The 19,606-nt window shown below is 47.2% G+C and overlaps 3 protein-coding genes across 3 annotated transcripts; 1 reads left to right on the forward strand and 2 right to left on the reverse strand.

Moving 5' to 3' along the window:
• Nucleotides 1-821: 821 nt before the first annotated feature.
• Nucleotides 822-8,632, forward strand: LOC120837365 (P2X purinoceptor 7). The gene is made up of 3 exons (XM_040206656.2): nt 822-1,015; nt 1,374-1,539; nt 8,538-8,632. Exons 1-2 carry the CDS (start codon nt 822-824, stop codon nt 1,537-1,539), a joined length of 360 nt encoding a protein of 119 aa, XP_040062590.1. The 3' UTR covers nt 8,538-8,632.
• LOC115330879 lies at nt 1,532-15,701 on the reverse strand. Its single transcript, XM_040206661.3, has 12 exons — nt 15,392-15,701; nt 15,329-15,351; nt 13,294-13,465; nt 13,067-13,150; nt 12,647-12,992; nt 12,145-12,556; nt 10,299-10,463; nt 9,919-10,105; nt 8,510-8,752; nt 6,996-7,167; nt 6,796-6,941; nt 1,532-6,739 (listed from the first exon to the last, which is right to left on the reverse strand). The coding sequence occupies exons 1-12, from the start codon at nt 15,699-15,701 to the stop codon at nt 6,567-6,569; spliced, it is 2,433 nt and encodes an 810-aa protein (XP_040062595.3). The 3' UTR covers nt 1,532-6,566.
• A 464-nt stretch (nt 15,702-16,165) lies between these two features.
• On the reverse strand, nt 16,166-19,028 carry LOC121836038 (chymotrypsinogen B-like; the record flags this gene model as incomplete). The annotated part of the gene is made up of 5 exons (XM_042290673.1): nt 18,977-19,028; nt 17,955-18,177; nt 17,232-17,472; nt 17,020-17,155; nt 16,166-16,299 (listed from the first exon to the last, which is right to left on the reverse strand). Coding segments are annotated over exons 1-5 (786 nt in total), but the record flags the coding sequence as incomplete, so codon positions are not given.
• Nucleotides 19,029-19,606: the final 578 nt, after the last annotated feature.

Raw genomic sequence — 19,606 nt, forward strand, 5'->3', positions numbered from 1 at the left:
ACGCGCACATGGCGCAGCGTATGTCTTGCATAGGCCCGGGAGAGCGATTGTTTTAGGGTTGCGCGAAGTTGACTTGAAGCCTCGAAGAACCGATTGTTTTGGGGTTGCGCGAAGTTGACTTGTAGCCTCGAAGAACCGATGATAAATGGGGTTTTATATATTATGTTATCAGGTGTACTAGTGACTGACATGCTCTTGGTATCGCCGAGCGGCGGCGAGTAAGCTCCAACCTGAACTTATCGGCTCCATCGTTTGGGCTACAGAAAGATGCGCCTCCTTTTGCTAGAAACTGTCAGTGCTAAGGCAGGGGCTACCCGTGCACCTGTCCCGCGAAGGCGCGTTAGAAATTGAAGATGCATCAGCTGCGTGCGGGCTTGAACCTGCACGTAGTGCCGATACACCGTCGAAGTACTCACGTGCGTGCTGTACGTTTCTTTTTGTTGTTTTTTTTATTATGCACGTGTTTGCGCAATGCTGGGCCCCAGGTTGGGCACTCAGGCCTTTGTGGCATGGGCAGCACTGCTTTTTTGCGGCCCTCTATGCCTGGGTCAAAGATTCCGGAATATGAATAAAGTATTACTATATTATTATACGCAAAAATGTAGCTGCTGTATAGTGACTGCATGGTGGTTGTGGATACTCCCAAAAGGCATCTGAGGCTTGAGCAGTGTTTGGGTGACACAATTGGATTGAGAAAAGAAAGAGGCAAAGTGTGTAGCCACACCAGTGCCCACACAGCATTACAGAAATGTTGACATATGCACTAATTCATGTTTCTACCTTTGGGAAACAGGTGCTGCTGCGAATCCCGGTGTGGCATCATGTCCACACCAGTGGAAAGTGTGTGCTGCAAGGAGCAGTGCAAGGTCAAAGAGAAGGCTGGGAGCCTTCCCTGCATCACAGCACACAGGCTCTTCGAGCTGTACTGCCTGGACAGGGATATCCTGGACCTCGAGTACAGGAAGCTGAGAGTCTGCCGGCCTCTCAGCACAAGAAACATAAAGGAGATAAATGCGTACGTACAGTGAAACTAAATTACTATACTTTTTTACTATCATGTGCACCGCTTTGTAAATAAAGGGAGGATGCAAAGCGAGATTTGCATTAGATGAACCAGAAAAGGCAGTGCCTCAATGTTGGCAATTGAAGTTTCCGACACAGGCAGGTTTTTATTGGTGGCCTGAAAAACATACCCAAAATTTAGAAGCAAACCATTCATTACATGCTTGCTCGCTCGAATATGCTTGTTTTAATGAAACTACAGCTTGTGGCGTCTTGCTGCTGGCCATCGAACTAAAAACAATGAATGCCTTCTAGTTCCAAGTGGATACCTGGCAGTGTAACTAAATAACTTTATTATGTTATCATTGCAGTAAGTACAGGTACACGGCATACTGCCAATTTGTTTGGTGGATACACGGAAGGCTCGGAAAGGAGAACCGGGTCACCTTGCCCAGCTGCGTGGTGACCAGGGTCCGCAAAGAGTTCCCCGCCCCGAACCCTGCAGACTACACGGGCTTCAAGCAGTCAAAGTGCTGAGTAAGTTTGCATGCTATCTACCTTCAAACCTCCTAAATATGTATCTTTTCCTACCAAGCACTTGGGAGCAACAGCTTGCACGAGCAGTACATAATTAATGTTAGAATGAAGAGATCAATATTTGACATATAAGAAACTCACTGTTTATTGCAAACTAACCAATTTTTTACTTTACAAACAATGTGTAACAACGATCACACACTGGAGACGAGGAAATGGGCCAGAGACGTTTTGAAAAGGAGCTCATGGCAAGGAGCTAGTGGCCTGGGAGCGCATGGCCCAGGGCTTGTGCTCGGAACACATGAGATTGACACGTCAGATCGAACTGCTTTGTTGCTTGTGCATAGTGTAAATAAATGTTTGCATCAACGTAACCAACAATGACCACCAGAAGTTCATGCATTTTGTGCGGAAACCCGCTACGTAACAATTCGACGAAGGGAATCTGGTAGACCGAAGCAATACCTATCGAACGACAGAAGCAACGTTCCATCGAGACAAGACTGAAAGATCATGGACATCCTCAAGAAGAAACGGAAGACTCTGCAAACACAAGTAACTAAACTCCTCAGCGAGGCAAAAGAATTATTTCAGCTGACTCCAGCAGTCATCGATGACCTAGAGATTTTGATTGAGTGCATAAGCCTCTCTCGGGATCAACTCGGCCACGTAGATGCCGCGATCGAGCCTTTGATTACCGAAAGAGACGTGAAAATGGAGTTCACACAAATCATAGATTATACTGACAAGATTGTCACATGCCTCACGAAGCTCAGAAAGAAGGCGAAGGGCGTGGAGAACAGCCAACGAGCAAGTGGTCCCTCGAACGATTGGAGAGCAACAGCCGTAGAAAGTCAAGCTTCCAAAATTAGAATTTATCAAGTTCAGCGGCAACCGGAAGAATTGGCAAGCATTCTGGGAGTGAAACCACAATCCACGAGAATCCGGAACTGACTCCATCGGAAAAGTTCAATTACCTGAGATCAGCGCTTACCGGAGATGGATCAGCTGCCATCCGAAACTACAGCCAACCGCTCAATGCTATGCGGACGCGATCGACCTTCAACAGCAGCGGTTCGGCAAGCAAGAGACTCTGGTACACAACCACATAAAAAGTCTGATGGACATCCAGAAGGTACCACTTCAGGGCAATGCCCGAACCCTGCGTCGTTTGTACGACAGTCTTCAGGCGCACATCTGGGGACTTGGAGCACTGGGTGTGGGCGAGGAATCCTACTGCGCCATGCTCTACTCGCTCCTACTGCAAGCACTACCGAAGGACATGTCCCTGGATTACAACCGGAAGATGTCGTTGGAGGACACCAAGAACGCCACCGCAGTGACGGGCACCAGTCCCGAGTCTCCAACAGAGAATGTTCATCTAAGAGCTCTACAGACTCTACTCAAATTTATTCGAGTTGAAGTCGAGAGCTGGGAAAGGACGTCAGAGGAACAAGAGGACGACTTTGGCGGTAAGCCTGCAATTCGTTTCCCTAAACAAGAACTGCCGAAGAAACTTTCAAACTACACGAACCTTCGAAACTCTACCGCAGCGGCCTTGTATGGCAAGACTGAAGGCTTAGAGTGTTAGTTCTGCAAATCCGAAGAACACGCCACACCTGACTGCAACGCCAATATTGAGCTCACTGAGAAAAAAAAAACAAAGATTACAGGCTGGCAACAGATGCTTTCGTTGCACAAAAGCAAACCACACGGCGAGGATGTGCCGAAGCACGCCGTGTTGCACCAGGTGTCAAGGATGGCATGCGCCTACTATGTGTGACCCGGATTACGTACTGGAACGACTTTTCGCGGTGAATAAAACAGAAAGCGAAGATAAAACACCGGTCAGTCTTCAGATCAATGGAAAGAACTGCAAGCCAGCAGTGTTCTTGCAGACGGTGACCGCATGGGCCGAGAACAAAAACAAAAGAAGACTATCCCGAATTCTTTTTGACAGCAGCAGTCAACGTTCCTTCATTACGGAGGAGCTGTCCCAGAGACTCGGTTGCAAACAACTCGGGATGGAGATCCTCACGTTCGGCATGTTCAGAGGCGAAAGCACCGAACGTATGTTTCGCAGGGTGCAGCTTACTTTGCGGGACCAACGGTACTACAAAAAATATGAAATCGACATGCTAGAAACACCTACCATCTGCGAACAAAATCTCCCGAGCCCAGATTAATCCATCGTCGCGACATTAAAGGAGCTCGGTTGCTTAGTAGGAGATGCCATGACCGGACTGGAACATCGGGGCATCGATATCCTGCTTGGCCCGGATCACTACTGGGAGTACATCATTGGAAAGATTCACCGACAGAGGAAGCTTGACTGCAGTGCAGCCCGTATTCGGATGGGCGGTTCAGGGACGAAAAGGGTCAAACTCCCCGGTTATTAGTTGCTCCAGGGTGGTCATGCGGAGAACGGCGGTCCAAGAGCCCGAACCCATGCCAAGCCTCAAGCAATTCTGGGAACTTCAGAGGATGGGTGTCATCGACGCATCGGTGGACGATCCTTTGGACAACGATGTCATGCGAGACTCCGAAACTATGATCGCCAAGACCAATGGGAGGTGCGAAGTCGGCCTTCCATAGAGGGCAGACATCAGGTTGGCAAATGACAAGGTTGCTGGAATGCCACAGAAGAACTGCAATGTGTGACATGGCACCACCTGCCGGGAAAGGAGAACCCCGCCGACCTCATGTCACGAGGTCTGACCACCTTGGATTGGTCTCCACTCCACTCTGTTGTTCGGGGACCAGTTGGTTGCCGCTGCCAGCTAAAGAATGGCCCAAGGAGAAGCGCGAGGAGCCACCTCGATATAAGCTCGAGGAGAGGGGACCGAGAGCTGACATATTGGACATTTCAACACCATCTGCAACGTTGCTTGATGTCACCGCATTCAGCTCGGCTTCAAAACTCAACAGAACAAGAGTGTGGATGTTTCGATTCCTTCACAACGTTAGGTCAACGGGAAAACAATCGGGGCCTCTGACTGCAGAGGAAATCCAAGGAGCGCGGACATATTGGCTAAAAGCTAATATCGGCGTTTGCCGCCAAGCTTCGACGTGCGACCAGCAGAACCGAGACCCCATCCACTTCTCCTCTTCGAGACTTCAGTAGTTTCATCAACCAAGAGGTAGTGCTTCGCATAAGAGGGCGACTCCGATCGAACAACATGACATACGATGAACGAAACCCTATCGTACTACTGAAAGAGCATCGATATTCCACGGTACTTCTGATCGACGCTCACATGATGGTGTTACACGCAGGAGTAAGACACACTCCAGTCCAGCTCCGCGAGAGGTATTGGATCCTTCGGGGTACGAGAGCTGGTGAAGAAGATGCTGCGCTGTGTGTAACGTGCCAGCGATTTAGTGCTATTCCGGCGAGTGCTCCAGTGCTCCAGCGGGACCTCTGCTGCGTACGAGAACGACGCAGGCTGAACCTTTCGAGGTAGTTGGTGTAGATTTTGCAGGACCGCTGTACATACAGGCAAAGGACGTCGTACATCACGCTGTTCACTTGTCCAGTGGCGCGGGTGGTTCACTTGGAGCTCGTACCAGACGTTTCAACAAGAAGTTTTCTTGTAGCTGCCCGTAAGTTTGTGTCATGGAGGGGACTTTGCCGCATCATCTACTCAAACAATGCGCTAACCTTCAAGCGAGCCTCCAGAGACCTGGCAGAACTTCGGAAGATCCTACGACACTCAGAAGTGGTGAATCACTTCGCCAATGCAACCATCGAGGGGAGTTTTATTGTTGAGCGTGCTCCTTGGTGGGGAGGATTCTACGAGCGACTGGTTTGATACGTGAAGGTGGGACTAAGAAAAGTGATCGGGAGAAAAACTATGAACGCAGCAGAAGAGTTGTCCACAGTCCTATGCGAAATTGAGGCGATGCTAAATTCTTGTCCCCCAACATTCGTTTACAATGAGCTTGACGAAGGCCAGCCGCTCACACCGACTAGCTTTTTCAGGGGACGACGACTGACAGCACTTCCAGTGGCTGAAAGAGAAGACTTTGCGTCGTCTCCAGAGATGCTCCGAGAAATATGGAAACAAAGGAAAGCATTCTTTAACAGACTCTGGGTAACGGGAGGTCAGACTACCCGAGAGAACTTCGATCTGCCCTTGAAACAAAAGGCCAGCAATCGCCACGTCTGGAGGTGGGCGGGCTCGTCCTTCTGAAGGAACAGCTCCCACGTTTACTCCGGAAGATAGGAAGAGTTGAAAAGGTTTTCTGTGGGCGAGACGGCAGGATTTGTGCATGTATAGTGCGCCCGGACAGGGGCAGTCTTCTGAAAAGACCAACTTCTCTATCCACTAGAGATAACAAATTTAAAATGGGGTAACACCCATTCGGTGGGGAGTCTGTACCAACAATCGGAGACCTAAGACGAGAAAATGGGCCACAGACGTTTTGAAAAGGAGCTCGTGGCAAGGGGCTGGCGGCCGGGGGCTCGTGCTCGGAACAGATGCGATTGACACGTCAGATCGAACTGCTTTGCTGCTTGTGCATAGTGTAAATAAATGTTTCAAGTTCCTGCACAATGTACTGTCAGGGAAAAATGATATGCAAACAGAGGAGCGCGTGGCTTGCGGTACAGGTTGCGCTGCCTGGAAGTGAGCCTAGGGGCGAAGGTGCGTGGCCTACTCCGATATGTTTATGCTCTCCGCTTGGCGCTCCCTAAGCTTCATCAGTGCGTCTCTTAGTGCACTGAAAGCTACCACCTCTATCTTTGCTCGCTCCGAGAGAGTGCGCGCTTTAGCTGCTACAAGCAGCAAGCTTCCTTGTGCCGCATGCGCCGAGTGAGCAAAGATAGTGGTGATAGCTTTCAGTGCACTAAGAGGCGCACTGCCGAAGCTTGGGGAGTGCCGAGCGAAGGGCGTAAACTCATCGGGTAGGCCATGCACCCTCGCCCCTAGGCTCGCTTCCAGGCGGCGCAGCTTGTACCGCAAGCCACGCGCTCTTCTGTTCGCATTTGATTTTTCCCTGACAGTACATGTTCCTTCAGCTTCAGCTTAGCAGTTGAACCGGGAACGGTGGTTAGAGATGAGCAGGTCCTTGTTGGGGCGTTCATATCCACTGGACAGAGTTGGGGGAGCCTCGACACAGTTGGCCTTTCGTGCAGCTCGGTACGACGGGTAGTGGCAATTGAGGGCGAGGGTTTCCTTCATGAGCTCTTGTACATAGGCTGAAATTAAGACTAGATGTTAGAAGCTGGTAGTTGTACTCGTTTTGACATCTTACCGTATGTGCAGGGCCCTTTCATGGGAGATGCAATTGGCCTCTTTGTTTGTTTAGGCCGCTTGACCAGGAACCTTTTTTTGCCTTCCTTAGTAGTCGCCTGTGGCCTGTCGCTGTTTTCGTTGAAATGCAGCGCTGCCACAAAGACTCTGAAAAGTTAAGACTTTAGCGGGCACATGCAAACAATTGGTTAGCTTGCATACCTTGCCTGCATGCTCTCGTAGCCGAAGTGTGTCGACTTCGGTGCGAACTGGTTCACAGTGCTGTGAAAGCACTCAGTTGCGTAGGTTTGCGCTGAGGTTGAGAGCTGCGGGATGTCCTTCAGCAGTGGCTTTGACAGCACGATGCTCTTTAGCTTGTCGTGTGCCTGAAGTCCTGGATAAAGTAGGACACTTGTATTACAGACTGTGTGGTTTCAAATCTGCTATTACAACAATAACACTTAGGCTCATAAGAAAAAGTAGTAGTTTTGTGTAATTAAATTAAAAATATATGATATCCAGAGGTTAATAAAAGGGTTAGAGCTGATAAGAACAGATTAAATTGGGTAAGTTTAATAGGCTGCTACCAGTCCTGCTTACTGCCCGTGTTTATGATGCCTAGATTTTTTTATCGAATAGACCAAGCGATGCCGATTTTAATTTTGCAAAGGCATGATGCACCAAATCGTCATGCTTGGTTGACTCGTGTGCCCGAACATGTAAGTACAGGTCCCAGCGGTCCGTATAAACACCGCGCGGTAACGATGCACGCGGAAGAAAGCTGAAGCTACCACCTATCGGCTCACTCCCCTCTACCAGCAGTCATAGGTTCTTCCCTGGCTGCCACATGGACTAACCAGTATAGAGAGCCAGTAAACTTGCCACATTCATAACCAGACACCTTGAAACTAAGAACCAGTACAACAACTTGGTTGAAATTGTTAAAGAATTCAACCTGAGGCCAATTCAAAAGTTTTATGTGTGAGCAAATTGCGGTTCCACAAGAAAAGGCACACCAGGGCCCGTTTGCTTGAAGCGCTAACTATGGCTACAAGTTGACTGCAGTACCTAGGCGAGGGATTTTGAAATCACGCGACTGGCTCGGTAGAGATGCGGGGAAACATGGCAGTACCCCGGTGAGTTAGCGCTGCTCGCTTTGGAACTAATATGTCGTTGTAGCTGCAGTATCGGGTGCGTTAATCAGCAACGAATGGTGCAGGAGCCTTCACTTTGCCTTACCTCACTTAAATCGCAAAGCATGAGCAATGACCTTGCCACATTTTTTAGTCTTTCCATTCTGGCCATTTCTAAGCCTAAATGAATGCGATAATTGTCAGCATGGCAACGTCTTTGGAAAACGGATTGCCTTGACTGAATCGGCCGGGTATTCATACCACACAAAAGCAGACAGCGTCGCAGCAGACCTTTTTCTAAATACCCAAGCATTGAGGAGAACGCTGAAAGTGTAATTCTATGGTCCACGAGCGCTGGTCTTCCTCTTATAAACGATTCAAAGTAAATAGTCATAAGGCTTTGACAAGCATGCGTGCAAGGCAAAATTTGTTTTAGACTTGTGGGCAGACCAGCATGTCTGCCCACATCTCATTGCGCAATGTGTGGCACTGCTATCGGCCGGACCTGTTTGTTTGCAAACATGAGTTGGTGTATACTTCACAGCATCACTTGGTATGAAACACTAACATGTCAACACTGTTAATATGCTGTGGTCTACTTGCCCTCAGGAAGCCACTTTTTCTTCCCCAGGTCTCCGTGCTGGCACCTTGGATACAGGGGGTCGGCATGTTCGTGCAAGTCAGCCACGTGTCCCACCAGGGAAGTCCACTTAGGAAGGATCTCCTCTGGCGCTCCATCGCTGGATTCCGCACACCAATAGAGGTGCTTGACAGTTGCCTGCACCCAGTCTTGGAGTCCCACAAGGGATTTGAGTTTCCCAGCTGAGACCATGCGTTTCTTGATGCCTGAAAAATGAAGCATTGTATTCATTCTGCTAAGCACCAAGCTTACATTGCCAGAAACAACAGCTTGACAAAATAAAGAGTTCATAATTATGAACACCAAAAACAAGAAAAACCCAATCCTGCCCCATTTTCTCAAGTATAAAAAAAACATGGCGATACCTCACTCTAGGACACTTTACTTTTTAGACGCTTTCGTCGAGTGTAAAGTTTGTGCCTGCTGTCTTCGATACTGCGCAAATAGTTACGGGACGGAAGAAACATCAAAACCCAAGCAGTTTGGGCTCCAAGTCGGCATGCGCATGGCCTGGTGAGCGAGATCGTTCCCAACCGCTCTGGGGACGCCACCTCGCCCAACCTTGCCAACCGCGACCGGACCCTGAGGCCGAAAGGCTCTGGCACAGCCAGGAACGGCACCGAGGTTGGAGCTCCTCTTTCTGCCTAGCATGCAGTGCTCAGAGCTATCGGCGTCTTTCCTTGCACTGAAGGCTCTAGGGACTCCTTCGGACACGAAGGTCCTATTTCGCGAGGCCTGGACAAGGGCCGCTTTACCGAGCAGATTTGCTATATGTCGCTCACATAGTTTGACAATAAAAGCTTGCGGTTCTTCTCTGGAGAAAATATTGCGGGCGACCACACGGACTGCTCTCCGCCGCCGCCGAGGGTGGCTGCCGCCATGTTCTCAGCTGTTCGCTTGCTCCCAGAGCGGGTGCCTTCCCATAATCCTCCCCGATCCAAATTGCGATGCAACCTCCATTTACATGTTTTGAATAAATGTGCATTCGCCATCTCAATCCACCTCTGTCTAGCGACTTGAATGCGATGCGCTCTCCTACTGTATTGTTTGTTTACATCACCGCATTGAATGCGACAACTGGGTTCGATGCGACTAAGCCGCATTCATGTAAACACGGCTTATGTTTCAGCTTATATTGTACTGCAGCGAAAACTAGAAGCGCAAGCTCATGGCCTTGGCAGCTGCTCCTGCTGCACGAGAGCTTGTGCCGCCGAGCAGTTGCCAGACAGCAAGGAGCTCCCGCTTGTAGCCTTTCCTGCAGTACAACATACGCAGAAACAAAGTATAGTGACAGGCAAGGGTAGGAGTGTTCTGCAATTAAATGTTTTTTTTGTTTTTGCATAACCTGGAACCCCGATTACTTATGGCTCACCTTTTGCAACGTGCCAGCAGTCGAACATGTGCCGAATCTGGGGGTACCACTTGGCAAGGAATGACTTGATCATGGAGTGGCGATCAGTGATGATTCCTCCCACAGTCAATCCATTGGCTTCACAAATCAGTAGAGTCCTTTTCAGGCCCTCGAGCTCCATTGCCCAGCTGCCCTTCGTTTCGTTGGACTGAAGTGACAAATAAAACATTGCATTATCACACCGAACATGAAGTATCCAGAACGAAGTCAACTAGAGCTGTTGAATGAGACAACCCATGTCTGAAACAAGTTGTTTTCGCCATTCATTTTCAATTAATTACAGAAAGGTTTCATTCCAGAAGAACAGAAGCATCAGAACATTTATAGCAGGGGAAATTTACCTGCACTGTTTCCACATGGAGAACCTTCTTCGTTGACACGTCGACGACGGTGTACGTTCCATATTTTGCTGAGTGCCCGGGGGAGTCTGACCGCCCATCACCAGCGAGGACCAGTTCTCGTCCACTTGCTTGCTCGAAGAGCTCGTTTTGTTTCCTGTTCCACACCTGGAAGTTTATTTGCAAAGACTTTCGTAAACAAACATAAATCCTGAACATGCTTTTCATTTCACCTATAAGTATACTGCAAGCTTCTTTTCTTTATGTGAACGTCCATGGAAGTTCAGCATTTAAGTTTGAATCCCAGTAAATGCGATCAAAGCATTGACAAATTGTAATTCGTCTTTCTTTCTTTTCAAAATGAGGGGATGAAATGCTCCGAGTCGTGAGTATAAATATTGAAGGCACATATGCACTACTAGGTAGATTGGCAAAACACTTTTTTACTTTCTATTATCTATGCAAGGGCTAGTTGATGAATAGCTTTTGACATTTTCCGTATTGAAACTCAAGAAGCACAGTTTTGCACTTATTTAGGTCGCATACACCCCTGCCTGTTCAGGTCTTGTTCCCCTCGTAGCAATCAACAAGGACAGTTTGGCTGCCGAGGAGCCGCCTTCTCAAGAGCGGGCTCGTTTTTTTAACCTTGAAGAAATGCCACCCCGTATAAAAAATAGAGTACTCGCCGATTAATCTTTACGATCGGCCTGGGAAACATTTATTTTTGATTCTTTTACTTATTCCCCAAATAAAAATCTGCCCTTTACACTGTACACTTATCCAGTAGGTGCAATCAGTCACGAAGCAGGAGAATAAGAACTAATTAAAAACGTTGCCTCCACGTTTAGAAACACATAGGGCGACAATTCACCCACATGGAATGCGGCGAGTCTTCGAGCTTGAAGTATGTGCCATGAACCCTGTATATACTTGTTTTGCCCACACAGTTGGTACCTTTCCACCCCAGGAGTGTGGTAAAAATAGGTGCAGAGGAACAGAGGACATCTCAGCTCTCCCTATTTGCAATATTTTCCAGCACATAAGTTGTTTCTTTCCTCACATTCCTGTCAGTGCATCTTACACAGAGGTGCGACTTACACCGCTTTTTTTGCAAGTATAAACCATAGCTGTGCAAGGCCGTATCAAAGTTACAACAAAGGAGAATCGGCAGAGCCTGTAGTTTGTATGGCATCGCACAGACCTAGATCCATTAGATGTAGCCTCGGGTGCTGCAGTGTATTGAATCGTACAGACCTAGATCCATTAGATGTGGCCTTCAAGTCGGCGGATCAGCTTTTCCTTACAATCGGAACCTTGGCAATATGCCGGCTTCCAGCAGAGCTTACAGCCGGCCATATCAGAACAAATTTCCCACGGTAGTTCGCAAGAACATTGAAGCTGGCTCTTACTTGTGCTTATATTACAATATACATATGACAGCTTATCAATGCAGTTTTGCCTTGCGGCCCGTATAAAGATGTGCCACCTATAGACGTTTGCAAGTACGGCCTCGGGGCGCCGCCACCTTGCCCAGTTGGAGTGCACTTGGGCGCATTAAATTCGATTACGATGCCTCACTAAGGTGTCGTAATCAGACTATGGCCGCGCCCAAGCACAACCCAACTCGGCAAGATGGAGGCACCCTGAAGACGCACTTGCAAACATGTATATATCAAGCTTTTTGTAAAAACAGCCGTTTATAGGAGTGTGTGACTTGTAGACAGAAACATATGGTGCTTCCTACGCATGTACTACACCATTCAGGATCCCATAGGAGTGCTGTGCCTGAAATATTGGCACCTAAAATAAACCTCTCACAGGAAAGGAAAAGCTTGAAAACGTGCCATACCTGTCTGATCGCTGGTAGAAGGAAGGCACCCTGAATCTTAAAGTATGTCTCGTACGATAAACAGGGCACGCCCATCTGGTGGAGGAGCCTTAGCACTTTTTTGACGATGCTCCCAGAGAAGAGCGTTGCTGCAGCTAGGAGCACATCGCCCAGGGCCCTCCTATTCACTGATGGTTGGCTGGTCCAGGTGTGTTGGTGGCCATTGTTGCACATTCTGTGCACCCGGAGACATGTCCCTCTGATCTTCTTCTCTGTGATGCGGCACAGTGCAGTGCACTCGGGACAATTACCTAGTAGCTCGTCCAAACAAGACTCGAAAACAATAAACTTTCGTTCCGAGACGTAGTCGATGCTTTTGCTGCTCTCATGCTGACTGAGTGCGCTGTCAGATGCAGTGTTCTGCTGTGCATCCCTGGAATAAAAAAAGAAAAGAAAAAAGCAACCTCTTACACACCCTCTCATACTCGTCACTAAAGATGACATATATCCGACTGATACCAACCTCAGAAAGCCGGTGTCGGACATCATCATGAGGAAGCTAGCGTCAGAGGGGAGGTATAGGCTGTCTGCTTCCACGTGTGGCTCTGGCAGCTCCGTGGGACACTCTTCAACAGACTCTTCCTGGCCTGCACTGGGCAGCTCATTGTTTATTGTTGGCAGCTGTGGTGGGTCCGGTGGTGGAGCTGGTTGTCTGCGCACTGGCGGCTGCGGCGACAGAGTCAGCCCTTCAGGCAACATCCAATCTAATGGAGCCTGGGGGACATGATTTGGTGAGGAGCATCGTGGTGTCACGAGGACAGGATTCGTTTGGGACTTTCGTGATGAAGTCTTCAAGGTGACTTGTATGGCTGTGCCATCATAACGTGTTACAACGATCTGAACAATGCTGCCTTCTGTGAAATTTCTTCTTGCAAATACATACCTCGATTTCTGTAGATGCCCGAGGTCTGCGTAGCAGCGTTCCGAAGGTCAGGTTGAGCCTGTTTGGCATTACTGATGGAGGGGGCTGTTCACAGCAGAGGAAATAAAGTGTCTTTCAAAACAAAATCATCCTTGGCTCATGTAATCAGCAATAGGCTAGATTACCCTAATTTGGCAGAATTCAGTACTAAAATATGTCAGCCGAGTAGTTTCAATTGGCGCACATACCTGAGCTCGAACAAGGTTCTTCGATGCCAGCATTTGCATCATGCATTGGTTCATGTCCAGAGTCAGGACCTTGCTCAGTGTCGTCACCAGAAGGGGTTGACGATGTGCTGACCTCTTCAGCGATGAGTGTGGCCTTTGCTTGTGCCGGTGCCTCCAGCAATTCAGCAATTATCTATAAATGATAGGCATAAAAACTTACAACATGCGAACAAACACACTGTCAATATGCTGCTAACACCCAGGTTCTGCTCAAATGAGGGTGACTGGCCCAAGCCCTTATCTTCGTTAGGCTCATGTCACTCTGTGTACCCTCCTCATCTTGACTTTGCTTGAACTGGTAAGCAAATCACACCGTCAAGTGCACAGTCATGAACACTAAGATGAAACGGTCGAATGACGACCGAGGTTAATTAGTGGCCTTGCCTCGAGTCGAGAAATTGAACAACACTTGTAATAACCTCTTGATTGGGGTGCAATTGTCATAAATGGCCAGCTGGTGTTCTTAGTGAACTTTATAAACAAACACCACATTCCGCGAGATTAAGACAGAGTAACTCAGCAAAAGATTTCGCAGTGTTTATTTTTGTTCTAAATTGGCACGCGTTTAGCAGCATCTATTTTTGGCACTAGAATTGATTTTCGCTGCAATTTAATTCCATACACCACCAGGTTTTTAGGCATTCTCGGCACTTGTCGACGTGAAGCATTACTGCGAGCATGTATTCAATGTATGGGAAGAACATAGACGAAACAAGATCTTATAAACCGGCACACTGTTTACAAAAAAGCCTGCATTTGCCCACACCAGGTGTGGGGACTGTGCGAACGCAGAAACCGAATTCACGTGAAGTGAAGCCTCTGCGCCTGCGCAGTGCCGTCAAGAGTGCCACCGCAGCTGCGTGACGTCAGGGCCGCGTGTTGGTCTATAACTAAGATATCGTCATAGTAATCAGAAATATAAACAAGGGGTGGAAATATGTACCATAACAAGGTTCTCATTAAAAAAAACTGCAGCGCTCTTTTTCATTTATTTTCCGCAGTTGAGAGAAACTGCCTTCCAGGTTAACACTGAACAGATGAAGCGACAGCAGCTTGACCACCTCATCAGGGAGAGCAGACCAGAGAGGAAAATGAGTTTTCCAAAACAGAATGATGTATACAGGCACACTTTTCTAAATGGCGTGGCACTCATACTGTGAGTACCCTATTCCGAAATTCAACAGCATCTCCTTATGCGCCACAATGAAGAATAGCACATGCTCAAGATGCCGCGGAGTTTGCACATCCTGCTCAAGCTCGGAATATACCCGCTGCAAACCAAAAGGAAGTACGTAGATCATCAATTAACCACATTCTCCCAGGAATGGTTCAGCTCGGTCCTATGTGCCATTTTCAGGTAGCCCAAATCAAAATTCGATATTTATTGGTTTATGCCAAAGTTCTCAAATTAAAATTAGCTGGCATTTATCAGTAGTAATAAAGATAAATACCAGCCTTCACAACTGAGCCAAAGGTGCCGGCGCAAGCTCGTAGCTTCAAAGCAAGTTTCTAGCAAATGAGCCCGAAAACCGAGTGCCATCGCCGCAGCTACTATACTCCGTTTCACCTCATGTTGTACCGCAACGAAGGCAAGAATCGCGAGCTCACAGCGTAGGCAGCTGCCTACGCTGTGAGCTCGCAGGAAAGGCTACAAGCTCGAGCTTGTAGCCTTTCCTGCGGTACATCATAAGGTGAAACAGAGTATAGCTGCAGTCTCGCCATGTACACGATACCGACAGTGGAGCACCTGCGATTGGCGGCAACCTTTCGTCCGGCTAAGGGCACGATAGCGAACACGGATATAGTACACACTTACCCTGCGCGACGCTGCTAGCGAAAACGCGATCTCGGCGTTTCTCCGCGCTCGTCCTCAAAGGCGAGTTAGCAGGCTTGCGCTAACAGCGTCGCGCAATGTACTACGCTAATCTCACGACCACTCGCATTCGTGCTTTCCTCTCAGAAACAAGCAGAAAAATATTTTAGTAACTGCGCTCACCTCTTTCCGTCGCCGTTTTTCCATGCGAAAACGCAAGCGAGAGCGGCACAGCGGCGCCGTGCACGGCGCCGCTGTGCCGCTCTCGCTTGCGTTTTCGCGTGAAGAGCGATGGCACCACGCCAGGCTTCAAATAGGCCTGTTTTACAGGCAAGCCCAGACTTTGCAGTAACTTCGGGCTCGTCTTGTAGTCCTCGTCTTCGAAGTGCTCCGTGCAAAGACAATCGCCTTTGGCGGGCTTCCATGTTGGCTGGGAAGGACGGGCCGCGCGAATCCACAGCTTCCGCAACGTGGGCTCACTCGGAAACTTGTGCGAAGGCCTGCCGCTGTAACATACGCTGTTCAAGCAGTCTTGTGCAGCGCAGTACCGCGGCATAATTATTGAAGAAACTGGATCAGAATGAGGAACACTCGGCGCGGTTCTCCATTAGGACTGCAGCGGGACAACCGAGTCTTCCAAGGAGCGAGAGGTCTGTGACGTCAGTTCCGCTAGGGCTCCTCCGCGGTGGCGTCAATCGCACCGGCGGCTTCCGGCCGACGGATTGCTCGAACGCGGCTCTTCAATCAAAGAAATATAATAATCCGATCACCATCCCTTGGTATGGTCTTGATTTTTAGGTATAGTAACGTCCCGGGCAGCTCGTCCGGGGCTTATTTTGAAAAGTTCAGATATCGGTTCAGTATCCCTTTAACCTTTGTTGACCGTCACAACGTGACTAGATTCTTTTTATTTTAAAAATTAGTACAAAATGTAGCTGGAAAGGAATCTTCAATTTATGTTTCCGAGAGTTGAAACATGCTCATGCATCAATTTTCCTATCGCCATTTTGTTCGACCGCAGCACCCTCTCCACACATTCGGGAAGTTCAGCAGGTTGGGCGGGGTAAAACAAGAGAGAGGGCACGCGCTCGATTCCGCTAGCAGACGACAAACCGGGAGGTTGCCGTTCTCCATCTTTGGGCTGTAACGGAGGGCTGTACTGAACATCGAACTGTTGCTCGCGGTTGCGGTTGTTGAGTGGTTCGCGTTCTCAGAATATTTATGACTACTCCCAGATCAACGTATATAGCTATGTTGCTTTATTTTAGTAAATTATCAACTCGAGTATCTTTGTTCCGTTACTTCAAATGGCAGTGGAATCAGTCAGCAGTACTACCCTTAACCACTAAGTCTATAGCGTCAGAAGTGAACGTCTTTATTTATTATTCCAGATTTCCACTCGCTGCTGCTAAAGGCCTACACCGGTACAAACTTTGAATAGTAAAAGGGCTGCAGCTACCGGGTTTACTTTTCGCCGGAGAGACCGGCCACTCTTAAAACAATTTTCCCATTTCTTTTTGGCACACAGGTAAGAGCAAAATTGGACCCGGTTAGTAAATTTTTGTCAAGCATAGCAATACACGATAACTTGCATACTTAAATCCGCGCATCTGCACATGAAATTTCCAAAATTACGTGATTTTAAACTGAGTTCGAACGCCAGATGGATGTTAGTTACAGCCTACTCGACGGAGCAGACGAAGCGCAAAGTGAGAGGAAAAGGGCTTTTTTTTTTGCCCCTCTTCCTAGTGAAAGAGTTATACATCGCTTTTAATTACCAGTAAAATATATAAAAGTATAAGAATGCAAAGTTGCGCGGTTTTATCTGAGAAAAATACGCGTCTGTAGTAAAATAGTAAAATCAGGGAATTTACCATATATTTTTCCCCAGCCCACGGCATAGGCTGGACTGCTTGTAGGAGGATCGACACCGTTTTCCGGAAGGCATATTGGCTGAATATTTTCTGAGTAGTTGACTTTATTTTTTAATTTTACAACAGCAATGTCTTTCTGTAAGAGCAATACGATTAAAAGAACAGAATAAGGCCCAACATTTGTGGTGTTAAGACTCTTGCTCAGTACGCACCAAGAAAGGGCCACAATCCTTTTGTATAGGGGTGCAGATGCTTTCAACTTCAACACAGATCACTTGGATTTCTGAAGCCTTGTTGACTGAGACGTTGCCTTCACCTACTTCTCTGGGTAATTTTGTTTGATTGACTGCCATGTTTTGTGCAGTTGAATCTTGTTGGGTATTGATACATTGAGAGAAATTGGTTCTGAGAATGGTTCCAAGACGAATTGAAAACTCACACGCATCTTTATTTCTTGAAGTAAAAAAATAAAGTAAAACAATTACACTCGCGAAATAAGAAAAAAGTTAATTTTTCCAAAGAAAATTTGAATTTGATGAGTACAATTTAGGTGCAAACTTTCCGATGCACTCTGACCAAGCACAAGGTTGTTTTCCTCATTAATTTACAACTTTATATTGGTGTTTAAATCCTACCTTCCACCCTATATGTATTTTGAATGCCTGAAAAGTAAGAATATCTTACAATAAAAAACTTGGCAATCGCGTGGTACGGCTAAGTGTGCGACGACATCAGATTCTGAATATTTTTTAGTCGTGGAATTCAGAACAACGTGATTTGTTTTATGCCTCAAAAACAAATTGCATAAGCATAAAGTCAATACAGCTACAAACAAACAAAGAGACGACAGTAAATAGTTGAGACAACAAATTAGCCATTCTAGGGAAATAAATCATAATAAAGTGTTGCAGTAAAAAAAAATACCAGGCACTTACGCAAAGCAGTGCTCTGCGGTCACCACATATTCCTCGTTGATTAAAGACCCTCCACATACTAAGGTGTCGGTTGAATCATAGATTCCCACCACCCACGGCCAGTGTTCCGGTGGGGCCTCCGTACCATTGATGATTCTCGAAGAAACAATTTTTGCTTTCTGACGCTTCCCACAGTTACACCGCCGGTCGTTATGTTGGTCTTTGCGGTCGAGACGTGCAGATGCTGTAATATTTAGGTCGGAAGTGGAAGTTGAAGAGCACGATTTGCGCTAAAATTTGTGTTTACAAAAAAAGAAAACGAAAAGAGGATATATGTATAAATTTTCTCGATCTCAAAAATACACCTTTTCCTTGAGGACAAAATAATTATGTTGATATGCTCTTAATACACTGGACAAAACTATAACAAAAAGAACATAAGCGTTTTGTTCAAGCGTCAAGTCGGTACCCGCGTTGAACACATATACCAATCAAATGTCGTTGATGAGAACATTGCAGTTGTACAATAAAATCAGAAAATACAAGAAGGTAATGTGTTTTTGCTATGTCGCACTTTATACGTTTGTCACGTATAAAGTTCTCGAAGAAACATACGTTTGACACGTATGATTCTTTTACGTTCTTTTGTGATCTTATCTGATCATATGTGTGCATTGCACGAAGAAATTTCTCATACAAATATTATTTTTCACTGGGGTGGATAAAAAGAGAAATATAAATTTGAACGCGCTTAAATTGTGACTCACTTTTTCAGCCAGTTAAATTCCATAGACATTCCGAGACAAGCAACAAAGTCGCCAACGTGAGAAATCATATTTTTACTTTTGACTGAGTGAGTGCACATTAGCTCCTGCAATCAAGCAACCAGAGACATATGCAAGCGCGTCCTCTACAGGCATGTTGTGTGAGACATAGTGAAGAGGTAAGCCCAAAAGTAAAAAATACACGTGGTCTTCAATGCTATTGGCTCACTTTGAAAAACTTTGATCACTTCGCTAATTAATGACGGTTTGCTCACTTACCAAGCGGTATAAATGCAGTGGCATATAAGAAGATGAGAAAGCGTGAATTCATTGTTCTCAATATCGGCGGGTGCCTTCCTCGCTGCTTTCCTTTTCGAAACTCAGGGGCAAATGCCAACTGCTACGTGTCCATGTTAAGCGAGATTATATTTATGTGGGAACGTAGGATCGGCTGTCTTTCTTCTGCAGATACGAACCGCTCCTGTGATGACATTTGAACTATTAAGTGGTCTTGCCACAGCGCAGATGCGTTTGCAGCGTCTGGCGTTACCGACAATTTCTAAGCAACTGTAAGCTACTTTTGAAATATCTTGCGTTAATTTGACACCACACTAAAGGTTTCGGCATTGAGGTGTCAGAGGAATTTAGTAATTCTACTACTATTCTATTGAACATAAATGTGATGTATACTCTCATGACTTCCATGGGATAACCGTTTCAGTCAGGGGTATCCAAACCCGGTCCGCGGTCGAGATCCAGCACTCGAAGGCCTTCCCACAAGTCCGCGGCTGGTCGGGGCTCTTGCAGTGACCCCCGGCCTGCGACCCGTTTTCAGCAGGTGCCCCCTGCTACTGTCGCAAACTTAAGCGCGTGAAAAGAAATGGCGTTGCTACGCACACCGAACACTTC

The sequence above is a fragment of the Ixodes scapularis genome, unplaced genomic scaffold (assembly GCF_016920785.2).
Source record: "Ixodes scapularis isolate PalLabHiFi unplaced genomic scaffold, ASM1692078v2 PGA_scaffold1__304_contigs__length_218370807, whole genome shotgun sequence".
In the NCBI taxonomy this organism is placed as follows: Eukaryota; Metazoa; Arthropoda; class Arachnida; order Ixodida; family Ixodidae; genus Ixodes; species Ixodes scapularis.